Source organism: Condylura cristata, unplaced genomic scaffold, assembly GCF_000260355.1.
Source record: "Condylura cristata isolate star-nosed mole 26May11 unplaced genomic scaffold, ConCri1.0 scaffold00008, whole genome shotgun sequence".
In the NCBI taxonomy this organism is placed as follows: Eukaryota; Metazoa; Chordata; class Mammalia; order Eulipotyphla; family Talpidae; genus Condylura; species Condylura cristata.
Window position 1 is genome coordinate 6,197,833 of NW_004567109.1, and position 23,593 is coordinate 6,221,425.

The 23,593-nt window shown below is 51.3% G+C and overlaps 1 protein-coding gene across 3 annotated transcripts; it reads left to right on the top strand.

The window, feature by feature from the left end:
- The first annotated feature begins 553 nt into the window (after positions 1-553).
- SZRD1 (SUZ RNA binding domain containing 1) lies at positions 554-22,987 on the top strand. 3 transcript variants are annotated; one of them, XM_012722692.1, is made up of 4 exons: positions 554-622; positions 16,594-16,643; positions 18,306-18,557; positions 19,864-22,987. In XM_012722692.1, exons 1-4 carry the CDS (start codon positions 572-574, stop codon positions 19,964-19,966), a joined length of 456 nt encoding a protein of 151 aa, XP_012578146.1. In that variant the 5' UTR covers positions 554-571; the 3' UTR covers positions 19,967-22,987. The 3 variants fall into 3 exon arrangements, with proteins under 3 accessions (XP_012578146.1, XP_004678595.1, XP_004678596.1); XM_004678538.2 differs by having other exon boundaries at positions 18,303-18,557; positions 19,864-21,180; XM_004678539.2 differs by lacking the exon at positions 16,594-16,643 and having other exon boundaries at positions 18,303-18,557.
- The last annotated feature ends 606 nt before the right edge of the window (positions 22,988-23,593 follow it).

The following is a 23,593-nucleotide window of genomic DNA, read 5'->3' on the forward strand; positions in this document are numbered from 1 at the left end:
CCTGGTGGCGCATCGGGTTAAAGCACAACACTAAGAAACTAAACCCACTTGTTGAGTTCGAACCCCGCCCGCCCGGAAGTGATCCACATGGCGAGGCAGACCTCTCCTGACCTGCTGCTTCCCTCAGCAATGTACTTCGACGATCTGCCTGTACTGCTCCCCACTCTGTCTCTGGTGAATCCTCTCGCTACCTTTGCAGCTCTGGTCTGTACCCCAGTTCTGTGTGCATAAATAAATCTTTTTTAAAAAATTCTCCGTAATTGTCTGACCTTAAAAAGATGGTTCCAAAAAACACACTTTCCGTACTCTAGAGGATGACTTCACACGGATTTCCTCCCATTCAGTAAGAAATAGCACTGTACCCTTAAGAAAAATGGCAACTTTTTATTTCTTTGCCCTCTTCAAAGATGGCTTCCTCTACGCTTACGGGCCGGGGCCTAGCTCCACTTCCGGGCTCGAAAGAGGGCGGGGTCCATTGAGTAAAGCCTTGCGTGCGGGCGCCCGCGACGGAGGCGCGCTTCAGGGCGCAGGCGCGTGGAGGGGTGGGGGAGGAGGGAAAGCGGCGAGTAAGATGGAAGATGAGGAGGTCGCTGAGAGCTGGGAGGAGGCGGCAGACAGCGGGGTAAGGAGGAGCCGCCGCCCCGGGGCAGGGCCGGGCGGGATCTGGCGTGAGGGGAGCCTTCGGGGAGCGGGTCTGGGGATGGTTCTCCCCGAGGAAGGGCCCCACACGGCGGCCCGGAGGTGGAGGAGAGGCCCCCCGATCCGTGGACGCCGTGAAGGCCTCTTAAAGGGGCCGCGTTCCATTTCTCCCTCCACCTTTGCCCGGTGCGCCTCCCTCCTTTCCCCTGACGTGCGCGTCACCGGGGCACCCACCCGCCACCCGAGGTCTCCTTTCTTGGCCCCCAGGCCCGCTTGCTCGCCCCGGGTTCCTTTGACCCTTCCTTTCACGTCGGACTCTCCCGCCCGAGGCTCCATTTTAAAGTTCATGTGCTCTGATGGGCGACACACCATGTCGGGGAGCGGGTGGGGGGGAGAAGTTGCGCCGACCTGGGCGGCATGCCCGGCCCGGGAGAAGAGCTGGGGGAATCAGCGGAGAACCGGAGGGGACGTTGGGTTCTCTGGGGCCCTCCACTCTGCTAAAATTCCCCACCACTTTGCGCCATCCGCCACGGTGGGCCAGTCTGGGGGATTTTCTGTTTTCCTCCGAGCCGGTCGCGGGTAGTCTCCGGGGGACCCCACCAGAACTACCCAAATCCCAGCGGGCAGCCCCTCTCCCCTGGGACCCATCCAACGACCTGAGCCCCGGGAGCGGGTTTCGGACTGTGATCGCCGGGGTCGAGGGGGGAGGGGTGCGATATGGAAAGTAGCCACATTCCTGGAAGGGGAGGGGGAAAGGGGATCGACTGGCTTTTGGAGTCTGTGGTTTACCTCCAGCAACTGTAGGGAAATAGTCTGTCCCAAGCCGAACAGCCAGTTCTGTGAGGTTCGTGATTAATACGGTCTTTTTAGAGTTCATGGCTCCATGGTGATCCTTGTGCAGATGAGATGTCTTTGGGCCTCCTGGTGCTCGTGTCTGTTTTGTGTCTTGGGAGTCGGCTGGGAGAGCCAAGGGTACCGAGGTAGTAGAGTTGGGTTTGTTTTCCTCTAGCGCCTTTGGGGGTGTTTGTCAGCGCTGGAAGACGCCGAGAAATTAACCCTGGCTGAAGTGGGTATATCTACGAGAATGCAGAGATTTGGCTTTGACGTTTTTCCCCCCGGTGGTTGAGCATTTCTTTCACGGTTTTCATGTTTTTCTTAGCAGAATTGAGAATTTGAAGAACTTTTTAGAAGGTATTTAGTACAGTTTCTGTGTGCCTGCCATCTTTCTTGGATTTTTGAGTTTGAGGGTAAGGAGAGCAGTTGAAGAATTTATAGGCAGCAACAGGTGTCAGCTGGATATTTATTCATTCAGCAAACACTTTTAAAGTGTCTGCTATGTGCTAGGCAGTATGTTTAGCGGTGATTTTGTGGCAGAGAATGTAACATTTCCAGTAGAGGCCTACCTGAGTGAATCATTCAGACACCCCTCATGTCATCTAAAAAAAACTTGGCTACAAGTTGAACATGACTCAAATACTGTTTCTTGAGCATTTTGATCTTTCTTTGCTTTTTCTCACCTGTTTTCTAAGGGACTTGAGTTTCTCATGTCAAAGAAGTAAGAAAATGAAACGAACAAAAATGAATGTATGATTCAGAAAATGGGGGTTGCTTTTTAAATTTTTTTCAGAGTGGGTAAGTCTCTGAGATCAGCTAGCCCTGACCTGCATTTTACAGCTGTATAAACCCAGAGATGTAAGCTATAACTTAGATTATTCTAATGCTTGTCTGGTATTCTTTCTACCATTCTTTACTTTATTTCATAAAACCCTTTTAAAGTTTCAGGGACATGAATGGAACCCAGTTCTTGCCTCATTGCCATCATGAGCAGTAACTGCCAAAATGCAAGTTCCCGTACAGATTTTTATTTAAAGACTTATTTACTTACGCGTACAGAACTGGGGTACAGGCCAGAGGTGCAGGGGCAGCAAGAGGAAGCACCAGACACAGAAAGGGGAGCAGAACAGGCAGACTGATGAAGTACACTGCTGAGGGGAGCAGCAGGCAGGTCAGGAGACGTCTACTGCAGCCCTTTGGGTCACCTCGGGGGCTGGGGATGGGACTCATGCTAAAGTGGCGCTAGCATCTTAATGCTGTTCTTTAACCCAGTGTGCCCCCTTATAGATTTTTAATTAAATTGACTCATTGAAATAACTGGCTAAGCCATTATGCTCCTTATACATAAAACAAGGAAACTGTGGTCTCTAAGGGGTTAACCTACCTGTTCAAGGTCACACAGGTAATAAGTGGGGAAGCTGGGATTTAACTCACTCCTATTTGGATCCAAAGCTGGGTTCTTTCTCTAGCATTTTGCTGCCCTGGCCACCTGTGGAAATTTTGGGAGTTGAGCATTAACTATCATTTTTAATATGTCTCCTCCAGGCTTATATTTGAAGACTCTTGAATTTGACTTTTCTAAATTTTACAAAGAATTTTATAAATATGCACTTTGAAAGATGGAAACTGGGAGAGTTTACTTTGCTGGGAACCAGTTGACGCAGTATATTTCAGATGTAGGCAGTTGCCTGTGTGAGTCTCAGGGTCTCCAGGCCGCCCTGTTTCCTGGCTGATATATGTAATGAGGTTTATACCACCACCTTCACCCCCCCTTACAAAAGAAAAAAACTGGATGAAGAAAAGACTAGGGAATGGGGATCGATTCATTCTTACAGTGAACATTCAGACTTTACATAATCCAGAAACAATTCTAATCGTTGAAAATAGAGATTTTTTGTGATCTGTCCTGATAGCACAAAAAACATTTTGATAACATGCTAGAGTTTCTTAGATGTCAGTACTTCTGAGATCACCGTTTTCCTGCGTATTTCAGAGTACTACTCAGTAAATTCCTCTTGTAGCATTTAGGGGAAGGCTGACTTTGAGAATACCTCAAATAGGCTGGAGTAGTGAATATTTAGCTAATACAAAAGTTGTTCTTCACCTGTTTCCTCCCAAGGGGCTATATCCTCTATGGACAGTTTGAGAGATGTAATTCACATTCATTGAGACTAGGTGGGTGGGGAATACACTGCCTTTAAGAGAAATGAAAGTAAAAAGTTGAATTAATGTTCATTCAAATTCTAAATTGTGTCCATCTCAAGCACGTGTCAAGGGAGAGCATTTTGTAATTAGAAGACAACTTTGTGCCCTAAAAGAAGTTAGATCAAAATTTGCTCAATTCCTGATAAGATTTGAAGTTTTATTCTCACTTGTTCAGATACTAAAAGAAAAATTATTTGGCACGGTCAGTTTTGTTGATAAAGAGCTAATCAAATCCTAGGGGAAGGCAGGAAGTAACTCTTTGCATCTCAAAGGTTATCTTTTATCTTTTTCACAAAGGCAGATTATGTAGCTAGAGGGAAGACATCATTTAAAGGATAACCTAGTCTTCTCCACAAGGAATTCAAAGTTGTGTTTATGTTGTCCCCTCACTGAATCAGTCCTGTAAGCTTTACTGGTGTTTATGTCTCTAGGAAGCTGTCCATAAACGTTTGACTACCTCGTGTGTGCCAGGCACTGGCACGGTCCAGTGTGGGAGCCAGTCTGCTAAGACAGCATTTTCTCTGGAAGAGGTATAGAGGGGTCTGGATCAGAGATGTCTTGAACTGGGGGTGGTGCCTAAATTAAGATCTGAAGGACCAGTTGACGTAAGTGGTGGTAAGTCTGGGGAGGGGAGTAGGTAGGTATGTGCCCACACAGGCTAGGAGGAGACGAGAAGAGAGTATGCAGCATTGGGAGAGCTACAACTATTTCCTTCTGGCTGGAGGGTAGGGGGTTGGCAGCACTGAGTGGAAAGAGATGGGGCTAGAGAGGTATGCAGGGGCCTCCTAGGACTTGGTGCTGTGGAGCTTGGACTTCGTCCTAGAGAAAGAGAAGAGCGAGCGTTGTGGGAATATTTTTTAGCAAAGGAGTGACACATGCTTAGATTTTAATTTAAGAGATAAGAGCTTTGATTTACTTGTCTTTAACCATCCTCCCTGCAATGTGGCTGCCACACCTCACCTTGGGGTCCCCAGCACATCCTGCAACTGCTGTCATGGAATGTGTCATTGGCATGGGTGGTGGGCAAACAACAGGTGGGTATTTCAGGGCTGCCTGATGCTGTTTTCCTTATAGCTGTATCAAAAAGCACAAATACAAGTGTGCTGTCCCTGAAGGGGTCATTTCTAAGCTGTTCCTGGTCTTTGGCAGGGAGGTGGCAACTAGGGGCTTTGGAGATCTTCAGGGCGCGTCTGCAAGGCAGTTGGCCAGTTTAGACAAGATTATATGGAGCAGGCTGTCCCTGGGACTCTGGAAAAAGGTCTGTTTCACTGTGGTTTCAAAGAAAGGGGGATAATGAGCTTTTCACCAGTAACTTCTCAGTTCTTTTCATTGAGGTTGATGGGAGGCCTGTTCCCAGCGTGCTCTGGGCATTCAAGAGAGCTGCCATGGTTGCCAAGAGCTGGAAATGCAGGCAATCACAAGCCTTTCCTTCTACAACAGAAGAGAGCTTAATGTATCATTCTGAAAACTTTTGGTAAAATCCTGCCAGAGAAAAGTCACTGTTGGGGAGACGCAGGGATGCAGGCATTCTTGGGGCCAGCCCTGCCCGGTATCCGTTCTTAACAAGATGGAGTGTATTTCCCCCAGGATGCTGCATTTTTTCCTCTCAGGACACTTACTAGGTTGGTTTTCTATGAGAAGACTGAGTGTAGCTACATATGCCCATGGCCAAAATAAAGAAAGAAATGACTTTTTGAAGTGGTAACCATAGAGGTTTCTCTTCCCAAGCAGTTTTAACTATTTTAGCTTCTGCCAAACAACCTTCTTTAACATCCAACTCTGTGCAAGATGTTGATGAGATGAAGGTTAAAACCAACTGCCACTCAAATTCCCAGCACATCCCATGAGAAAATCTTATCCCCCAATGTAAGACGTTTAAAATGTCCCTCACATTTAAAATTTTAAAATGTCCCCAAAGTCTTCCCCCTCATGCTTTTGCCCTTGTAAAATGGATACAGGAAATTACAGTCATTCCTTTCTAAAAGGAAAATAAACATGTGTATTTAAAGTTGCGTCTTTAGGGGCTTGATGTGACCCTTAGATGAGATTGTGTGGAGCAGTTAGGACTTGAGTCTGGCGAGGGCAGGGCTGTCACCACTCTGCGCAGACCGAGTCACATTTCCAGCCCTTGTCCTCCAGCTTTCTTGGCTCCAGAGATCCATCTCGTTTCTGTTACTAGTTACATGTCTCACTGGTGGGTGAGCATTGCCCTTAGCCTGCCGCTTACAAATTGCACGCCCCCTCTTTGGAAGGGCTCTTAACATCAGAGCCAGAGGGAGTTCTTTTTAGTCATTGCCTCCCTCTGTCTCAGTGACCTGGAGAGGGGAGGCTAGCACTGTTCCCAGCTTCCAGAAGAGGAAATCAAGTGAGCTGTCCAGCCCAGGCCTTTTTTCTTTTTTGATAGTTTGTTTACCTTTGTTTCACAGCAGACTGTTAACTACTTAAGTATATTAGGATACTTAGTTTCTAGTTCCTATAAAGTCTGGTTACTACTTTCACCTGGGATTGACCTGTAGGTTTGTCTCTGAGAAGCTTTGGGCCCAAAAGACTGCCGTCAGTGGTAATTCTGTGACAGTGCCTGTGAGATGTGGGTGCCCTCTTGGTCATGACTGGGAAATGACTTTTTAACATTTGGCCAAGTGAAGAGAATATTTTTGCTTAGATCTTGAGTGGGGATCAGAAAAGGCGGATCTACTGAAATACCCTGTTGAGGGGAGCAGCGGATTGGGCAGAAGAGGTCTGTTGCATCATGTGGATCACCCCCCCCCCCATCGAACTCAAGCTGCAGTGAGTGTGCTGCACTTTAACCCGTCGCGCCACCAGGGAGGGCCGCTAGTTTATCTAGGGGGTGCACATCACTTTTTAAGTATTGAGAGTGTGAAGGCTTTTGCCTGGGTTTCCACACCTCTGCAGTCCCCAAACCACTTACTGTGTCACTGTGGTTGTGTGTCCTGCCTGCTCTGATCAGTTATTCTATGGCTTTGGCCCTGGAGGCTTTGTTGGCTGCCCCTGCTTGCAACCTGGTTCTCACTGGCTTTGGTGCTAGCAGCTTGAGGGTGTGTGGAGGGTGCTGCTAGTGACTTTCCTGTTCCCGTCCTTCTGTGTGCCCAGTACTCCTTTTGAGAGACAAGCCCTGCTGTCTTCGTTAGAAAACAAAACAAGCAAGAAGCTGTTCTCTCTGCCTTCTCCATTCATAGCTACAGAAGTCGGGTATGCTGGGTTGCTGGGTTGGACTTCCCGGTAGATCGCTATCTTTCACACAGCTCCATTTTCCTCATTTGTAAAATGGTGTTAATAAAATTGCCTTGCCTGGTGGTGAACGCTAAATGAAGGTCTCAGTAAAGCAAAAGCATCACCTGTCACTTTGTCGCTTAACTCAAAAGCAGGAATTGCGTTGCCTCCACAAGGAGGGCAAGGAGGGTTGTCTCCCTCTCCGCCCTGCCCGTGTGGCCTCTGTCCAGGGACGCTCCTAAGACTGGCTGACAGGCCTCTTTCTGACATGTTTCTTCTAGGAGTTTTGTTTAGTGTACGTGAAACTGAAAGTGAGGAAAGTGAAGAAAGGAGTTGGGTTAGATTTTGCCCCTTTTTATTCCAAGGCTCACCACCTCGACTTCCTCTTCTGCTCCTTTGAGGTGGAGGTAAAGGCCAAGGGGTTCCCTGCCCTGGGAGACCATTGAAGAACACTCAAAGCAGAATGGTACTTTGGCCCCAGGTGGTGATGTTTCCAGGCCTCACGTCTAAGTGGCGAGGCCTGCTCTCTGCCACAGAATTGCTTTCTTTGGATCCTTCTACTGAGCGTTAGATCAGTACCTCAGGACTCGGCCCTGAGGTGGCCTGCACTGCTCCGGTCCTGACGCAGGGCTGGCGCTCACCAGGGCTGCAGGCAGGTTGGGGTTCCCTGCCAGCTTTATCCTTAGAGCTCCCGTGCCCCCAGCAGCCACTCTCCTGAACCTTTCTGCTTCCTTCTCTTGAGATTTATTTAGGGTTCAGTCCTTTCACTTTTGCACTGAGCATGTAGCAAGGCTGCACAGTCCAGGAGCTGTGGTGACATTTGGAGGTGGCAGAGGGAGCACCTTGAGCCTTCTTTGCATGTCCCCGTGGCAGCCACTTGGAGAAGGCTGCTGCGAGCACCACTGGTGAGACATGCCGGCGGCAGCCCTAGCTCTTGTTCTGAGCTAGGTCGCTGTTTGTCTTCAGATAGACCCAGTTCACCTTCTGGCCCCACCCCGCACCAGCTTTGGAAACGTGGTTTAATTGCATAAAAAATAACCTCTCTATAAAATGGTGTAGACAGCTCTTAAATACTGGTTAGTGGGATTGTTCATTAATACCTGTGTTGCGTACTGTTTTATGCCTCTAGACAATTGTAGTGAATGAAGTTCCTGCTCCCATAAAGCTTACTTTCATGTGGAGAAAACTGGACAATGAATAATGAAAAAATAAAGGCAGATAAATTGTCTTTATTTAAAGACAAATTAGAGAGATTCAGGGCCATTTTGTAAAAAACGTGGTCAGAGGGGCCCTCCCTGGTAGTGCCACGGGTTAAAGCCCAGTACTGTGAAGCTAGCTGCAGTCACTTCAGTGAGAGTTCGATCCCTGACCCACATGGCACAGCAGACCTCTCCTGTCTCGCCCGCTGCTCCCCTCAGCAGTGGACTTCACCGGTCTGCCTGTTCTGCTCCCAACTCTGTCTCTGTTGAACCCTCTTACAGCCCCTGCACCTCTGGCCGCCTCAGAGTATCTCAGTTCTGTATGCATAAATAAATAACTTTAAAAAAAAAATGTGGTCAGAGAAGGCCTCTCAATGATGGACAGGGAGACCTGAAGAAAGCAGATAACCAGCAGTGGAGAAACACATTCCGAAGAGAGAACAGCAGTTGCAGAGGCCTGAGGCGAGAGCATGCTTGTTCTGTCTCAAGAACAGTGGGAACCAGTGTGGCGGGAGTAGGTAAAGGGGAAAGTGGCAGATGAAGTTAGAGCCAGATCCAGAGAGAGACGAGTACATACACTGGCAGAGAGCACCTTGAAGTAGGAAGCATGGGAACGCTGGGGCGCATGCTGAGTAGAAGCTAACTTGGCTTATGAAAGGATTGTTCCCGCTGCTGCCTGTAAAACAAACTACAGGACGAGAGTGGAGCACAGAGACTGATTAGCGTGCCTCTGCACGTGTCTGGCCAGGGGCTCTTGGTAATTTGGACCAGGGTGGTCACGTTAGCAGAAGTGTTGAGGTTCTGAAGATGGAAGCAGCACACTGCTGGTCCGGGTGAGAGTGAAATCAGAGCTGTCTCCACAGTGTGGCCTAAGCTGTTAGACGACTGGAATTGGGGTGGGTACTGGGAAGGTGGGAGAAGTAGGCATGGGGGAGAGGTAGGATTGAGATTTTGGTTTTGAACATGATAGGCTGAGGTACCTTTTGAAATCCTAGCATTTAGTCAGCAGTGATAGATCAGTGTTTATAAAGCCGTGCAAACAGACGCAATGACTTAGCTGTCATAGCTAGAGAAGAGAGGTGCGGAGTCTCCAGCCTAAAGGGGACAGGAGGGGGAAAAGAACCTGCCTGTTATAGAAGCCCAGTGCAGAATGTGAGAAGCAGCCACCAGGGACGTAGAAGAAGACCAGGAGAGTGGGGCCTGGGAGGTCGAGGAAAGGAGATGGCTTAAGGAGGACCTTTGAGTAACGGAAGCCGCTGAATGGTGGAGTGAAATAAAGAATTGGAACTATCATTGGATTTGGTCATTGGCAGCTCCGACAAGAGCAGTCGGGCTTAAACAGCTGGAATGAAGCGAGGTGGCAAATGATACTCAGCATACACTGGGCGGTAGGTAAGTGCTAGTTACTGTCGCACCTGGGTGACAACTGGAACCCACCAAAGTAGGCTTTGCACAGCAGCAGCACGGGCCTTGAGTCCTGCCCAACTGCTAGTTACTGAAAGATCTACGGGGGTCGGTCCCTCTGTTACGCCAGAGACACGTTAATTCTAAAGCAGCGTAGTGCAAGTAGCAAGCCAGCCACACATGGCCTCCTTCTAAGCTTTATTAGAAGTCCTATTTCTGCATATACACATTTGCCTTGTAAACAATTTATTTCTCACCATTCCAAAGGCTGGAAGTCAGAGATCTGTCAGCATAGTACAGGCCCTCTTCTGGATTGCAGATTTCAATGTTTTTACCTTAACCAATATCTGAAATCATGGTGTGCCAACAGCTAATCAGTACTGAAAATATGGTAACAAGATACCTGACACTCTTGTACTAAGTCCAGAAAATCTGTGTGTCTGGCACTCACAGGCCTGGCCACGTGCCAAGTGCTCACCTTCCACTTTTGGTGTTGGCTGCTGTGTGGGGTGGCACAGCTAGAGCCAGCTCAGAGGACGGTGTGCCCGAAGCATGGCCTTTTCAGGGCAGTGCAGCAAGATCCTGAAAGCTGTGTGGACTTGGGAACCAGAGCAGCCTGAAGCATTTCTGTTTACGTGAACAAAAGGCCCCTTTGGGCTTCTCTCATACCACCCTTGATTTCTTCATATTTTGCTGGCCCTAGGAATTGGTTTTCTGTAGCAGCTTTTTGAGTTACTGAGACCAGTTAATTCATAAAAAACCATTGCTGACTGCAGCTGAAGTAATCTCAGGTGGTTTTCAAGATGTCAGTTGAAAAGATGGATTCAGTATAAGATAACTTTCTTATACTAAACACGTCTCAGTTAAGGAAGTCTTAACTTTGGGTCCCTTCTTTTCTCTTACGCTTTTCCTCTATGTGCTTTTTTGTCTTTATGCCAACTTTTTTTTTTTAATGCACTTTGTTCTCGAAACTAAATCTTTAAGTCGCTGCAGCTGTAGCTGTTTGGCTTCTTGGCGCAGGGTGGCTCCGTTTCTCCTTCTAGCTGCATAGCATCTGCATTCTGCGGGGTGGGAGAGCTGGCTTCTCCCCTGCCTGGACCCTCCTGGTGTGCAGGGGTGCCTGCCTCACCTCTGGGTCTCCAGCATCTAGGATCCTGGCTTAAAATAGCTCTTCCATAAATGCTTATGGACAGCAATTTGCTTTGAAACAGCAAACAGAAAACGAGCTTTGAGATACATTAACAAAACACAGGCTTCCTCTAGCAGGGAATTTTAAAACTCTATCCTATGCTTTGGGTGAACCTCTTAATTAAAGTGGAATGTTTTTCCTTGCAGTGGGAGTAGCGGAGGAAAAAGGAATGTTTTGTTTGAAGTGGAATTTTCAGTCACTTACCTAAATGCATGGCTTAGATGTGTGCCCTCCCTAGCTTGTCTCCCAGCTTCTGAACTTTGGCATGTGTGTGCATATGTGTGTGCGCACCACGTGTTTAACATGCATTTATCCTATCTGTTGTGGTAATATTTTGAACCCAACAGTGATCCTGAGGCATCACTGTAAAATCACACCTGGGAGATAGGGCTTTGAGTACTTCCTTCCGTGGTTAGTCAGGTGCATTGGAGACGGAACCCTCCTGTCGGGGGACAGTCCCTGACAGACCACTGAGGCAGAGGAAGAAGGCAAGGATCACAGAGCCTTAACCAAGTTGACGTCAGTGTTGTTTGGAGAAGTCTGTGGTTAGTGTACTGAACTCAAAATGCCCGGATCTATCGAAACACAGAGAAACCTTGTATGTAGCAGTTTCCTGATTATGCTGCTGCTGCCTATGAATTCTTTTGCTTTACTCCTGAATGAAATTGGGGCCCATGTGGGAAGAGTGATCACTCATGTGGTATGAGAAATACAGATGCTTTGCTGGTGAGACAGGACACCCTGGCAGATGACGTTGTAGCCAGGGGTATGGGTGCCACGCCCCGCCCGAGGCTGAAAGATACTTGCCCAGCACGGGCGCTGGCTGCCGTCATGGCACTCGGGGGTCGGAACTGTTGCAAGGTAGTTCTGCCGCCTCCGCCTTCGCAGTCTTTCTGGGCTTTCTTCTAAAATGGTGTCCTTGTGTTCATCAGGCAGTTCTGAGAGAGATGCTGACACTTGCAGGCGTCCAGCCTCTTGTGCGGGCCCTCCTTATTGTCCACTTGCAGTTGCATGCTCCTCCACTTGAGACAGCTGCACAAGACGAGCTACGTTCTGGTTTACAGGGAGCCCAGAGTTGATCATGATACCTTGAATTTGAGAAAAAATTGGAAAATGTCATCTATAGAAATGGAAACTTTGACAAAGACAAGTTACCTGAGAAAACTCACTTAAACAGTAACCCTTGCTTGTAAAAGGAGGGTATTTCCTAACTCAGAACCAGGGACTTCCTTTAATTTTTTTTATGATTGATTTATATATGCACACAAAAGCTGGGGTGCAGGCCAGAGGTGCAGGGAGTGAGAAGACTCACCAGAGACAGTGGAGAGCAGAACAGGCAGATTTTCTGAGATACACTGCTGAGGGGAGCAGTGAGCGAGACAGAGGTCTGATGCCTTTTAATACTTGATGATTTGTTGATCAGAGATTCTGGTTATGAGAATGGGGCGCAGTGGTGGAATGGGAAAGGTGCTGCTTTGGCACCTGGGGAAAGCCCCTGGAAGCAGCAGCAGGCAGTAGATCCCAGCATGGGCGAGACACCTCCTCGTGCCCCTGTAGTGTAACAGGAGCGTCTGGGTGTCTTCCCTCTCCGGGATGGATATTTGAATCAGTCTTCGGGGCTTGCCCTCCCCTCGGCCACCAGAAGTGTGGTTAGACCCGAGACTGCCAGGAAGCTGTCCTTGCTGTGCTGTGCACCAAGGCCCTGAATTGCCTGCTTGCTTCTCTCCTCGGCCTTTCTTCCACACCTCTTTTCTCCTCGCCTTTTGTTTTCTTTCCTCATCTGCCTCTTAGTTACAGGAGTGCACCTGTCCTTGTCACCTGCCGCGCCTTGCAGATACATTCCTGCCCTCTGTCTCCTTGGTTCTCTTTGAAGGTTGTGCCCGTGCATTGCATCGGGCTGTTTGCGGCGTCCCCTCTCTCCCCTTGGCCTGTGTGCTTCCACCCCAGCTGCCTGCCACAGGCCCGCACAGCGTGTGCTGTTAAGGTAAGGGCGTCAGCAGTCGGTGAAACAGCGCTTCCTCCTCGGCGAGCCGCAGGCATTGGCATCTGGTTTCATTCACCTTGTGGCTCTTCCCTCTCCACATGCCATGGAGGAGCAGCCCTGTCCAAACCACCTCGCTCCCCACTGTACTTCTCAGGACATCTGCCTCCACTCTCCTGGAATTGCTTGTTCTCTCAGAGCCAGAACTGTGTGCCTTGTTTTTATGGAGGTGAGGCCTCTCAGGGCAGGGGATGCCTGTGCAGGTCACTGCAGGTCTCTTGCTGAGGACTTTGGCTCAGAGAGGAGGCCACCCCATTATACGAGGATGGAGTGTCTTTCTGAAGTCTTCTTAGTGCCAGTTGGCAAAAATAAACCACCTTTCCGGGAGATTCCTTAGGAAAGCATACTCTAGTGTCTTGCCTCTGCTGATGTGCTGATGCTTGCTCTTGCTTGGTGACCCCTCCTCACGCAGTGGAGTCAGAGAGTGATGGCTTGGTTCATAGGCTGCTTTTGCTTATGTGGAGGTTGGGCCTTGGCTTTGGACCAGGGCCTAAGCATCCTTGTGAAAAGATGCCATTAGGGGGTAGGGTTCCTTTTTTAGGCCACATTGAGATGCTTCTGCCAGCAACATTCTGAGACCTGTCTAATTCCACTGGGCTGTTGCACCTCTGGAGGAAGTGCGCCTTCTCCTTGTAGCACACCCTGTAGGAAAGTTTTGACTTGATCCAGCTCGTCAGAACATGAGTCTGAGAGCAGCTTGATTGTAAGGCTGTCCAAGGAGGGAATGGACTGACTCACGATGTCTGGACGGGCTCCAGAGCGAGCGGCAGTGCCCGCTCCAGCTGCCAGCAGCCCGCCTCTTGCAGGGTGGCTCTGAGCGTGCTGGTGTCCCACTGGCCGCCTGGAGGGACCCAGCATCAACTTGCCGCCTAAGCTGTTGGGCTGGTCTCCCGTGCGCTCATCTGATGGGAGGATTTTCCGCTGAGAAGTCATCCTGTCTGATGCAGTGGGGTTTGGTGGGGATGTTAGTTATGCTATTTCTGGGCATCGTGTCGAATCCAGAAGAGACAAGGAAGGGAAGGTCAACATCTAAAGTCTTTATGAGCATTTTCAGGGAGGTGAGAGGTGCGTATGCAGCCACGTGGGGTATGACCTCGGAGTTCTACCTCTGTCTGTGAGTTATTCCTTTGTGACCTTGGCTAAGTCCCCTCTCCTACCTGGACCACATACCCTCACCTAACAAGGGGAAAGCTACTTGGTTGATCAGATAGGGGTGAGCGAAAAGTGAGTGTCTGGGAGTGTGTGGACAGCCATAAAGTGTTACATTTGAAGTAAGGCATTATTTTTAAAGCCAGTAGTTTTATATTAATGCCCAGTATGGTGAGGTTCTAGTTTGGGGACAGAGTGACATTCTCAGATACAGCCTGTCGCCTTCTTGAAGGCCTTTTCTCTACCCAGACCCCACTCACTGGCCCTAAGAAAGAAGCAGCTTGTGCCCACGAGAGGAAATGTGGATGAGACCCCCTCAAATTCAGCCACATAAGTGTATATTTTACCACAGTTTAAAAAAATCAACCAGCTACTATATATTAGGCCTGCTTGACTTTGTGTTCCAAGGCACACACAGTGAGGTGAAAACAAATGCTCGGGTAGTAAAGCTGAAAGATTTAGAGCTTTGCATTGAAATCTTGAGCCCAGCTTCTCCGCAAATAGCAGCTCCCGCCCTGCCAGCCATGGTCCAGCCATCTTGTCTTAGGCGGTGTGTGCTCTGGTGCTCCTGCGTGGGTAGGAGTCTGGGACTGGCCTGGCCTCCGGAGACGTCTGGTGTTGGGTCTGTTTGAAGGCAGCTAAACCCCACTTGGCCTTTTAATGGGGAACTTTGAATGGGTGGCTCATTCTCAGATGAGAACAAAATGACAAAGTGTAGAAGTTTAAAACCATATGTTATTTGTGAAAAGCCCATAAAAGGTAATGGAAGTTAGACTGATGCAAGACAAGCGTTAATCCAGATAGTAATACTGGTATTAATCAAAACAGTCGGGAAGAATTACAGTTCTACAGTTCTGGCACAGACTGTGCTGTGGGCATAGTTTCTCTTGGGTGCCCGTCAGTTCCCAGGCAGCAAGCAAACATCCGGGTCATTCACTGCACCTTTTCCCTTTGGTCGTTAGACAGCCATTGGGCACTGCCAGTGTATGTTCCAACCAGGAGTGAGAGGCTTTTGTTCTGGGAACTTCCTAGCTCCTCAAGAGAGTTGATGGTGCCCTCATAATACAGTCTTCTTGTGCTCCCCTAACTATAGGTTAGGTAAAACAAAAAGTTTCATAAAAACAAAAACTTTAACCATAGCTCAGCACCAATCAGAATGAGTGTCAGGCTGGATTTCCATCTAGTTTCATGTCTCTGTCTAACTTCATCATGTTCATAATAGACAAAAAATAAGGACATGAAGGGTGAACAGGAAAAGACAGAGAAGCTTGTACCCTGGGGACCATCAATAAAAGAGAGATGGCAAGAACTTATTAATATTGACCTGTAGACTTGTAAGGCAAAAGGATCCCTTCAGATTGATAGTGTTTCATTTACCAGCAAGATTCTTTTGGTAGGCATAGAGCAAACAAATCAGTAGGAGCTTTAGAGACTTGAGCAGTGTAGTGAACTGGCTTGAGCTGTGGCCATCACGCAGGCACGCGTGGGCTTTTTCAGGACATTTATGAAAGCTGCCCACACCCTGGCTTGCAGGGGCTCTTAACATTTTGCAAGTAATGGGAACCCATGTGTCTCATAAGTCAGGGCTGCTGCGCTGCAGAGTGCTGTACTGGGCAGCGCAGGGTTTTGGCAGAACCTCCAACTCCACCCAGTAGGTGCGGTAGCACCTCCCTTCCGGCAGTCACAACCAGAACAGTTTCCGGACCTTGCCTAGTGTCCCCTTGGGGGTCAAGATCATCCCTTGCTGAGAACCACTGTTCTCAATTGATCTTCTCTTCAGAGAAATAAATAATTCTGCATACAATTTATTTCCCACCCCAACAGCTGGCTGGCTCTGCTCTTGCTAAGACCAGAGTCTTACTTACTTACTTACTTGAGTGAGTGGGATGTGTTCTGAGGAACAGCAACGGCAGGCAGAGCCACATTTGGCCTTTGCTCCACCTTCCCCTTGTGGGTGTGTGGACACGAGGCAAGTGAGCATGTGCAGGTGTCATGGCATCCTGGTGCTGAGGACTGCCATCCCAGTCCCTCGCTGTTACAGTCCCGCTCTGTGCTTATTAAGCCTTTTGCTGGGAGCTTGTCAGAGAGTTCACGGCCATACCAGTGAAAGTAGACTCCAGAATAAGGGATCGTGAGCCAAAATAAGTGATCATGAAGGAATGTGAAAGGAAGCGCTTATGTCTGAGGAGGTGATGACTGCAAGGGCTCAGGGGACACCACGGAGGAGAAGTGGACGTCCACGCTGGGCGTTGTCCTTAAGTGGGAGCTTGCGAGAGAGGGCTTGGCTGGCGAGTGCAGCAGCATGCAGGCAGGCAGAGACCACTGGTGAAGGAAGGAATGTTTAAGGCATGCTAGGAGCTTGGGCTTGAAGGGGCACTATTAGACTTAGGTGTAGCACCTTGATTTGAGTGGTTCTACAGAGGCAGTTTGGAGGCCCGGCCAGTTGGAGGCGATCCCAGCTGGTGATGGTGAGGTTTCGAACTTTCCCTGAGGCCTTGGGAATGGAGGAGGAGGAGCCTGCAAGGCAGGCCGGTCCCCGAGCCCCAGCGTATAGTAAAGGGAGGCCCACATCCATTACCTGGAAGGACATGGTCACGTCCCTGGCCAGAGAGAATACTGCCCTTAGCTCTGAAAATAAAGGCGTTAAGTTTTTATTTGAGAGAGATTTTTTTCCACTTTTTATATACATTTTTTTCCTCTAGGAAATAGACAGACGGTTGGAAAAAAAACTGAAGATCACACAAAAGGAGAGGTAAGGCTGCTGTCTGGTCTGAGGGCTCATGCTCTCTGCTGTTGGAGAGCTGGGCAGTCAGTGGTAGCGCCAGCTGGCCAGTAGATTGAGCAGGTCAGGCCCTGGGGCAGTGAGCCGTCCCTCCAAGGCAGAGACCAGCACTTGTGACTTGAGGCTCTGGGAGAGAGACTGGGGTGTTGCACCTGCTTTCTGCCTTAGAGTGGGCACCCTGTGTGAGGTGATCTGGTGGGAAGGGGGGCAGTGACATGTCAGATTTGGATTCTAGGCCGGGTGCTGCACTCGATTGCTCTGAGGTGTGGACAAGTTGTTTTCCTCTTAGAACATCAGTTTTTTTCTCTGTGGCACAAGGAATATGGACAGTTTTCTGGGCCCTCTGTGACTTGGTGGCTTGGGTATTTGGGGGGTATTCTGGAAGAAAAGATTATAGAAAATTCTTGAAAGACCTTTAAAGATAGCCTTGTTTTCCACACAGACAATGGAGGGATGTGGGTTTCCACAGTAGGTGAAAGTTGAATTTAGCAGCTTGTGGGCTTAGGTAACATGTCGGCTCCCCATGGGGACAGGCAGCTGCTAGGGAGAGGGGGCCTGTCTCAACTTGATGGGCTGTACATTCATTCCCCCAGAGAGCTCTGGGGTGCCTGACCGCTAGCTTTTCTGGCTGCCTGCCTCTTTGATTAGATTGCTGGCTCCTTGTCTGTCTGCTCGCCTCAGCAACCGCACAAACCTGGTTCCAGTCCCCTTGCCTTGCCGTTCTTGTCCTGCCTGGGACTGGTTCCAGCCCACCCTGACAACAGCTGAGCTCCTCTGGGCTCTGCCCCTCCGAGCAATCAAGGCTGTGAAAACAGGCCCCTGTGTGCCTGTTTGGTTGACTGCTGTGGGCGGGTCTTTATGGCTGTCAGTGGGTGTCATTCCTGCCTACCCCTGTTCTCCTGTGGCTCGTCTTTGTTCTCCTCCTCTCCTGTGGACCTCTCCTGTGCATCACCTGATGTGCAAACCACCAGCCTTGGGCAATGCTTCTTCTCTGAACATTGCCAAGCACTGTTCTAGGCCCGTCTTTTCGCCGAGCCCCGCCGTGCCCAGCATACTGGAGAGCCCTGGTGATGGAGGTGTGTCTGCTCGGAAGCTCTTTTGAGGGGGTCATGCCGTTGTCCGGTGTTGCTGACAAGCCTCTGGGAGGCACGGTCACTCCCTAGACCAAGGGAGTTTGGTAAATCCTGTCTTGGTGCCAGGCAGTGATGGTGGAGCTGGCTTGTTGGTAGCGATAACTGGTGTGAGCACGTATGGTGGAAAGCCTTGACTGAGAGGGACACTGCGCTGACCCGTGAGCTTGGGGCTCAGCCTGTCAAACTCTGGCCTGTGTAGGGAAGGTGGGTTTTAACTGAAGTCACTGAATTGCGGACATGAACTGTTTTGCCACAGAGGCCAAGCAGTGGTTGCTATGACTGATGAACAGTGCGGATAGAAGTCCCAGAATCGGGTTGTGAGAGCTTGTGGTAAGGTTGCTCTTTTGAGAAAAACTCTTCTGGAGGAGTGAGGAAACCAGAAAATAACAACTAGAGCTAGCGAGGGGGAGACGGTGACGGTGACGAGGTGGATGTGGGCATGGACGGGATGCCTGGTCAGGGCAGGACTTGTAAAGCCGTGTTTGCTCTCTGCCAGCAGGAAATCCAAATCTCCTCCCAAAGTGCCCATTGTGATTCAGGACGATAGCCTCCCCACGGGGCCCCCTCCACAGATCCGCATCCTCAAGAGGCCTACCAGCAACGGTGTGGTCAGCAGCCCCAACTCCACCAGCAGGCCAGCCCTCCCCGTCAAGTCCCTAGCGCAGCGCGAGGCAGAGTACGCGGAAGCCCGGAAGCGGATCCTGGGCAGCGCCAGCCCCGAGGAGGAGCAGGAAAAACCCATCCTCGACAGGTGAGTGCAGCGGCAGGGTGCCTGAGGAGAGGCTGTGTGGGGGTGCGGAGGCCCACAGCGCCTCTGAAGCTTTTGAGGAGGTTGTGGTGTGGCCACGTGCTGCCTTTGCAGGCACCAGGGGGCAGACTTAGCCTTTTAAATCAAGGCTTAGATTTCTTTAATTTATTCATAGAAAAACTAGGGTGTAGGCGGTGAGAGGACTCACCAGAGACAGAGCGGGGAGCAGAACAGGTAGAACTACTGAAGTCCACTGCTGAGGAGGGCAGCGGACACGGGGTCCCTCTGGGCCACTCCCTGGCCAGGGATGGAACTCGGGCTGCAGTGGCGATAGCATGATAGCGCTGAGCTCTGAGACCTAGTTTCTGCTAAGGGACGCCCTGGCATAAAGGTTTGAAGGTGTGGACTGAGGCAGAATCTGCAGCTTGAGCCCGCGGCTGCTCGCGCCTGTGCCGGCGCAGCCTACCTGAGCAGCAGGCCAGGCGCACTGCCTGCCGGTCAGCGGGCCTAAGACCCCTGCCGGCCACAAGGAAAAGTGCCAGGGAGGTGTTTAGAGGTTTCCTTTTGGGTCTCACAATAGCCCACTGCAATTTAGGGGGGGCATTTTTTCTTAAGTCCTGGTAAAACTGTCTCAGAGCCTCTTTGAGGGTTCTCCTTGGGCTTGATGTTCTGGGGCTTGAAGCACTAACCCGTGTTCTTTCTGTCCCTTTCTACGTTTTTCTGTCATTTTCTCCTCCACCAGACCACCGCATACTCCTTCTGCCTCGCTCTCCCATCCCTGCCTCCTGGCCATTATTGTCTTTTTGCCGCGTTCAAGTTTTTTTCCCTTCCTATTCGGATGGGCACCCATCATCTTGCCCCTGTCTTCGCTTGGCAGAGTGGGGAAAAGCCTTTGCTTGTCATTTTCCGTAATAATATGAGTCAGCATCAGGCACATGGTTTGGAGAGAAGCGGGAGGGCAGCAAAGGCGAGTTCTGTATTCGGAGCTTAGTTCAGGGCCTTCACCTTAGGCTGGTGCTGGAGCGCCCGCGTGGCTGTGGAGGGAGCACTCGAGGGCCCTCGCTCTGGGTGGGACGGGCTCTTGACCATGCCCCCGCCTCCGGGACAATGGCGGGTCTGCTGTGGGGAAGAAAGCTGCAGGTGTGAGGGTGAGCGTGGGCCCCCTGCCACAGTGGCCCCACCATGGAGAGGCCCTGATTCTTGTCGCCAGAGTGGCAGAGGGCAGAGTGGGCGGGATGCAGTGGTGGTTGTCTACGGTTTGGAGACCTCCTGTGTTCTTTCTCAGGCCTCCCTGTGATCTTCCCTTCAGGCCAACCAGGATCTCCCAACCCGAAGACAGCAGGCAGCCCAATAATGTGATCAGACAGCCTCTGGGTCCCGACGGGTCACAAGGCTTCAAACAGCGCAGATAAACGCGGGCGAGGAAGGATGCCGCCGCTGCCGCCATCGCGCCTCCTGGGCCGTCCGCCGCGGGTCGCACTGCCGTGGCCGACAGCTGGACTTGAGCAGAGGGAACGGCCTGACTTACTTGCACTGTGATCCCCCTTGCTCCACCCACTGTGACCTTGAACCCCATGCACTGTGACCTCCCCTTCCCCCTTCCTACTGTGAGTGGCACGTCTCCAAGGGCTGTCCCAAGTCAATGGAAAGGGAAAGGGCGGGGGTCAGGGGAGGGTTGGGGGACCCACCTAGGACTCAGAGTAGAGAGTCAGGCAGTGCCACTTGGCCACTTGGGGTAAGCCAGCGCCAGCAATAACAGTTTATCATGCTCATTAATTTGGGATTTCAAAACACAAATGAGAACTCCCACCCGCCCACCCCCAAGTGCATGTCTTCATCACCTAGAAGCAAGTTCCATTGGAAAATATCCTTTCTTTTTTTTTTTTTCCTTCCTATTTTTGTTTGTTTATACAAATACCTGATTTGCAAGAAAAAGTGCATGGGAGGGGTTTTAGGAGTTTAATGAATTTTTAATTGAGAAAGGGTAGTTTGATAGCCTACTTAAACATGTTTCTGGGAAATCCCCTAGAAACAGTAACCAGTAGGATATTGGTGAGCTTAGCTTCTGTATTCCCACTGCCGCCCGACAAAAGGGGCAGGGCTTTGCCGCCCCCAGGACCGACGAGCACCCCATGCCTATACCTCCCTCCTCCCAGCTAAGTCCCAGGACACCGTGGCTCTACCTGGAGTCTGGGCTAGCTCTATGGGCTCAGAGAGCCTGGGGAGGGTGCCAACCCCACCTCTAGTATTTTTGGGAGATAGGGAAAGTGAACAGACTTCCCTTCCCATACCCCTCAGGGTAGTTCCCTACCAGCCAGGCTTGCTACTTCTAGAAGAGGGCAGGGAGTGAGACCACACTCCTGGGCTTTGAAGTCAGGGATGATGCGAGACTTGTTCAGTATTTTGCTGGCAGCACAAGGAAAACCACGAGAGTCTGGCTCCAGGAGGCGGGGCCTTCTGCCTGGTGTGGTCCAAAGGCCGCTGGACCTCCCACTCCGGCAGGGCTTGACTCGCAAGGGTGCGCGGAGGGCCATCTCTGTGGATGGCAACAACTTGCTAATTATTCCTGGTACATTTCCTGTGTGAAATCACTCCCGTGGGAGCAGACCATTCTGAATACATTTGGGAGAAGAAAAGCTTGTGTGTTGCAGAGATTGGTGACGGCAGACGGGTTTCCCCACAGGCCTAGGCTGCCCTTCACCCCTTTTTCCGGACAGAGGCCCTGGAATGAAGGCCGTTTGCCCTCTGTCCCTGGAGCCTGGAGTTTGCTTTGCCTCCTGGAGGTGAAGAGGCTACAAGGGCAACCGCACAGAGCAGCTCTGTGTACAGTCTGGGGCCTCCCAGACTTTCTGGACTCTTCCGTTGCACTGCGCCTTATCCCCCAGCCAGCCAGCCAGCCTCCCCACTCAGCGGGTGGACTTTGGAGTGGTCAGTGTGACGGTTTGACTGCAGCAGCTCCCAGTGGCCCAGGGGCAAGCGAGGTTCTGCGGTCCCCCCTCTGGCGTGCCTGGCTCAGCCTTGCCGTGGGGAAGGAGGCCCGACGCGCCGTCTCCCAGTGCATCTTCCTGTCAGACGAGGGGCGGCTGCCCGGCGAGCCGGCGGCTAGTGCACCGCACCTCTGCGCGCGAAGCCAGGAAATGCTGCGAGTGGAGCTGAACGAGCTGCAGTCGTTAGGAGCCCACGGGGTGTGGGGCTGTCCCTGCACCTTGTCCTAGGGGAATGACCTCTGGGGGGCAAGGGAGGAGGTTGGCTGCTGTCACTCTAGTTGCCCGCCCTGGCCAGCTCTCCGCATCCTAAATGGATAGGGCCGTCCCTCACAGAACAGTGGTTTCTGGCCCAAAGCGAGACTCCTTTCACTGGGAAGGGCGCAGGTGGGCCAGGTAGGAAGGCCAGACGTGCTGATAGCTCAGCCATGGGGACCACCTGTTCGCACCCCCTTCAGTGGGAGCCGAAGGGAAGGCTGGCTGATGGGTGTCTCGAGTGAGGATGTAGCGGGGTTGGTGTCCGCACCGCCCTGCGGCCAAAGATGGGGCTCTGCCCGCCGTGTGCCTGTCATCACCCACCAGCAGTCACACCCTTGCCTCCCCGACGGAGAGGCGGCAGGCAAAATAAAAGAAATGAAAACAGGAAACTGTATCGTGTTGGGGGAGGTGGGAGGGGAGAAGGGAGAACGGTTTGCATTTTGTGTGTGTGTGTGGTTTTTCTTTTCTTTCTTTTTGTGTGTGTGTGTGTTTCAGTAGTTGTCTGTAACTTTCCTTAAGTGCGCTTTTTTTTTTTTTTTTTTTTTTTTTAAAGTAAGCTGCAGGCTTTGGCTTGGAAACCCCCAGGGGTATGGAGGGCAGAAACCTGAGGCTGCTGCCCTTTTATCTGCCTTCACGGTACTGTCCCCTACCCCCAGCTCCTCCCTGACCCTGTGAGCCAGGCCTCAGACCTTCCAGCTAACCGCTTCCCATGAGCCACTACTCTGATGTCAGCCTATAACCAAAGGAGCTGGGGGGCCGGACCTGGTGACCAACCCTCTCAGCCCACTCAATCAGGGTGCTCCCCACCTGCAGGCAGGAGGCAACACCCTATCTGCTACCATCAGCCCCTTCCAGAGCCCACTGCCCCGCTCTGCCCTGTCCAGCCCAGCCATACCCTGCTCTGCCCCATCCGGGGATGCTCTGCTCAGGGATGGGCCGGCAGGGTTGCCCCCAGCCTCCCTAGGAAGCAAGAGATTCTGGAGACCTCCGGGGTCCTGTTTCCTGGCTATGTGATACTATGGGTGCACATGGGCCCCTTGGGTGTCTGAACAGAGGGCATGGGAGGGAGGGCCGCACCCCTGCAGTCTGCTCTGCTGGTCTGGCGGGCAGCTGCCCACCCCACCCCGCACCGCGGGCTCCTGAGTCGGCAGATTAAGCATTTTATAAATTGTATTTTAAATACATGTTTTAAACTTGTCAGAGCCTTGTCCTTATTTCAGCCCCTGACCTGACCTCTTGTGGCTGCTTGTTTGACTGCTGGCGGGCTACCTCTGCTCAGTCCCGGGGAGGGGCTGTCTGTTGGAGAAGTAGGCCTAGGGTTGGGGGGGCCAAGGACCCACACCCTTAAGCTCCAAGAGGAGAGTACCCCTGGGTCCTGGCAACTTTATGGTGAGAGCATGACTGAGACTTTCCCCCAGAACTTCCCTGTGATCACCACTGTGAGCAAGTGAGGAGAGAGTTCCTGCCCCCGAGGGCTCCTACTCCAGGAGAGAGACCTCCTCCAAGGAGTCTCAGCTCATGCTTTGAGCACACAGGTGGGAGCTGCGGACTTCATCCCGGGGCCACCTCTAGCCGAGCTAGGTTTGGGGCTAGTCTTGCTTTAAGAGCTCCCCAGCCGCCAGGAAGTTGGGCCCTGCACACACAGCCACCAAGGGGGTGGGCACCTTGGGGCCTCCCTTGGCACCAGGCGAGGCTGAGGTTCTTGGTGTTTATTGGCTTACCAGGCCACAAAAGCAAAATGCAGCCGCGGCGCCTGCCCGATGACCCACCGTTGGCAGGCCCGAACAGCTGCCCGAG

Bases quoted from the DNA above. Each gene is read 5' to 3' on its own strand.
- SZRD1 (XM_004678538.2), top strand. From the start codon at position 572: ATGGAAGATGAGGAGGTCGCTGAGAGCTGGGAGGAGGCGGCAGACAGC. The intron at 623-16,593 runs GTAAGGAGGAGC...TTTTTCCTCTAG, and splicing joins AGGAGGCGGCAGACAGCGGG to GAAATAGACAGACGGTTGGA. The intron at 16,644-18,302 runs GTAAGGCTGCTG...GCTCTCTGCCAG, and splicing joins AAGATCACACAAAAGGAGAG to CAGGAAATCCAAATCTCCTC.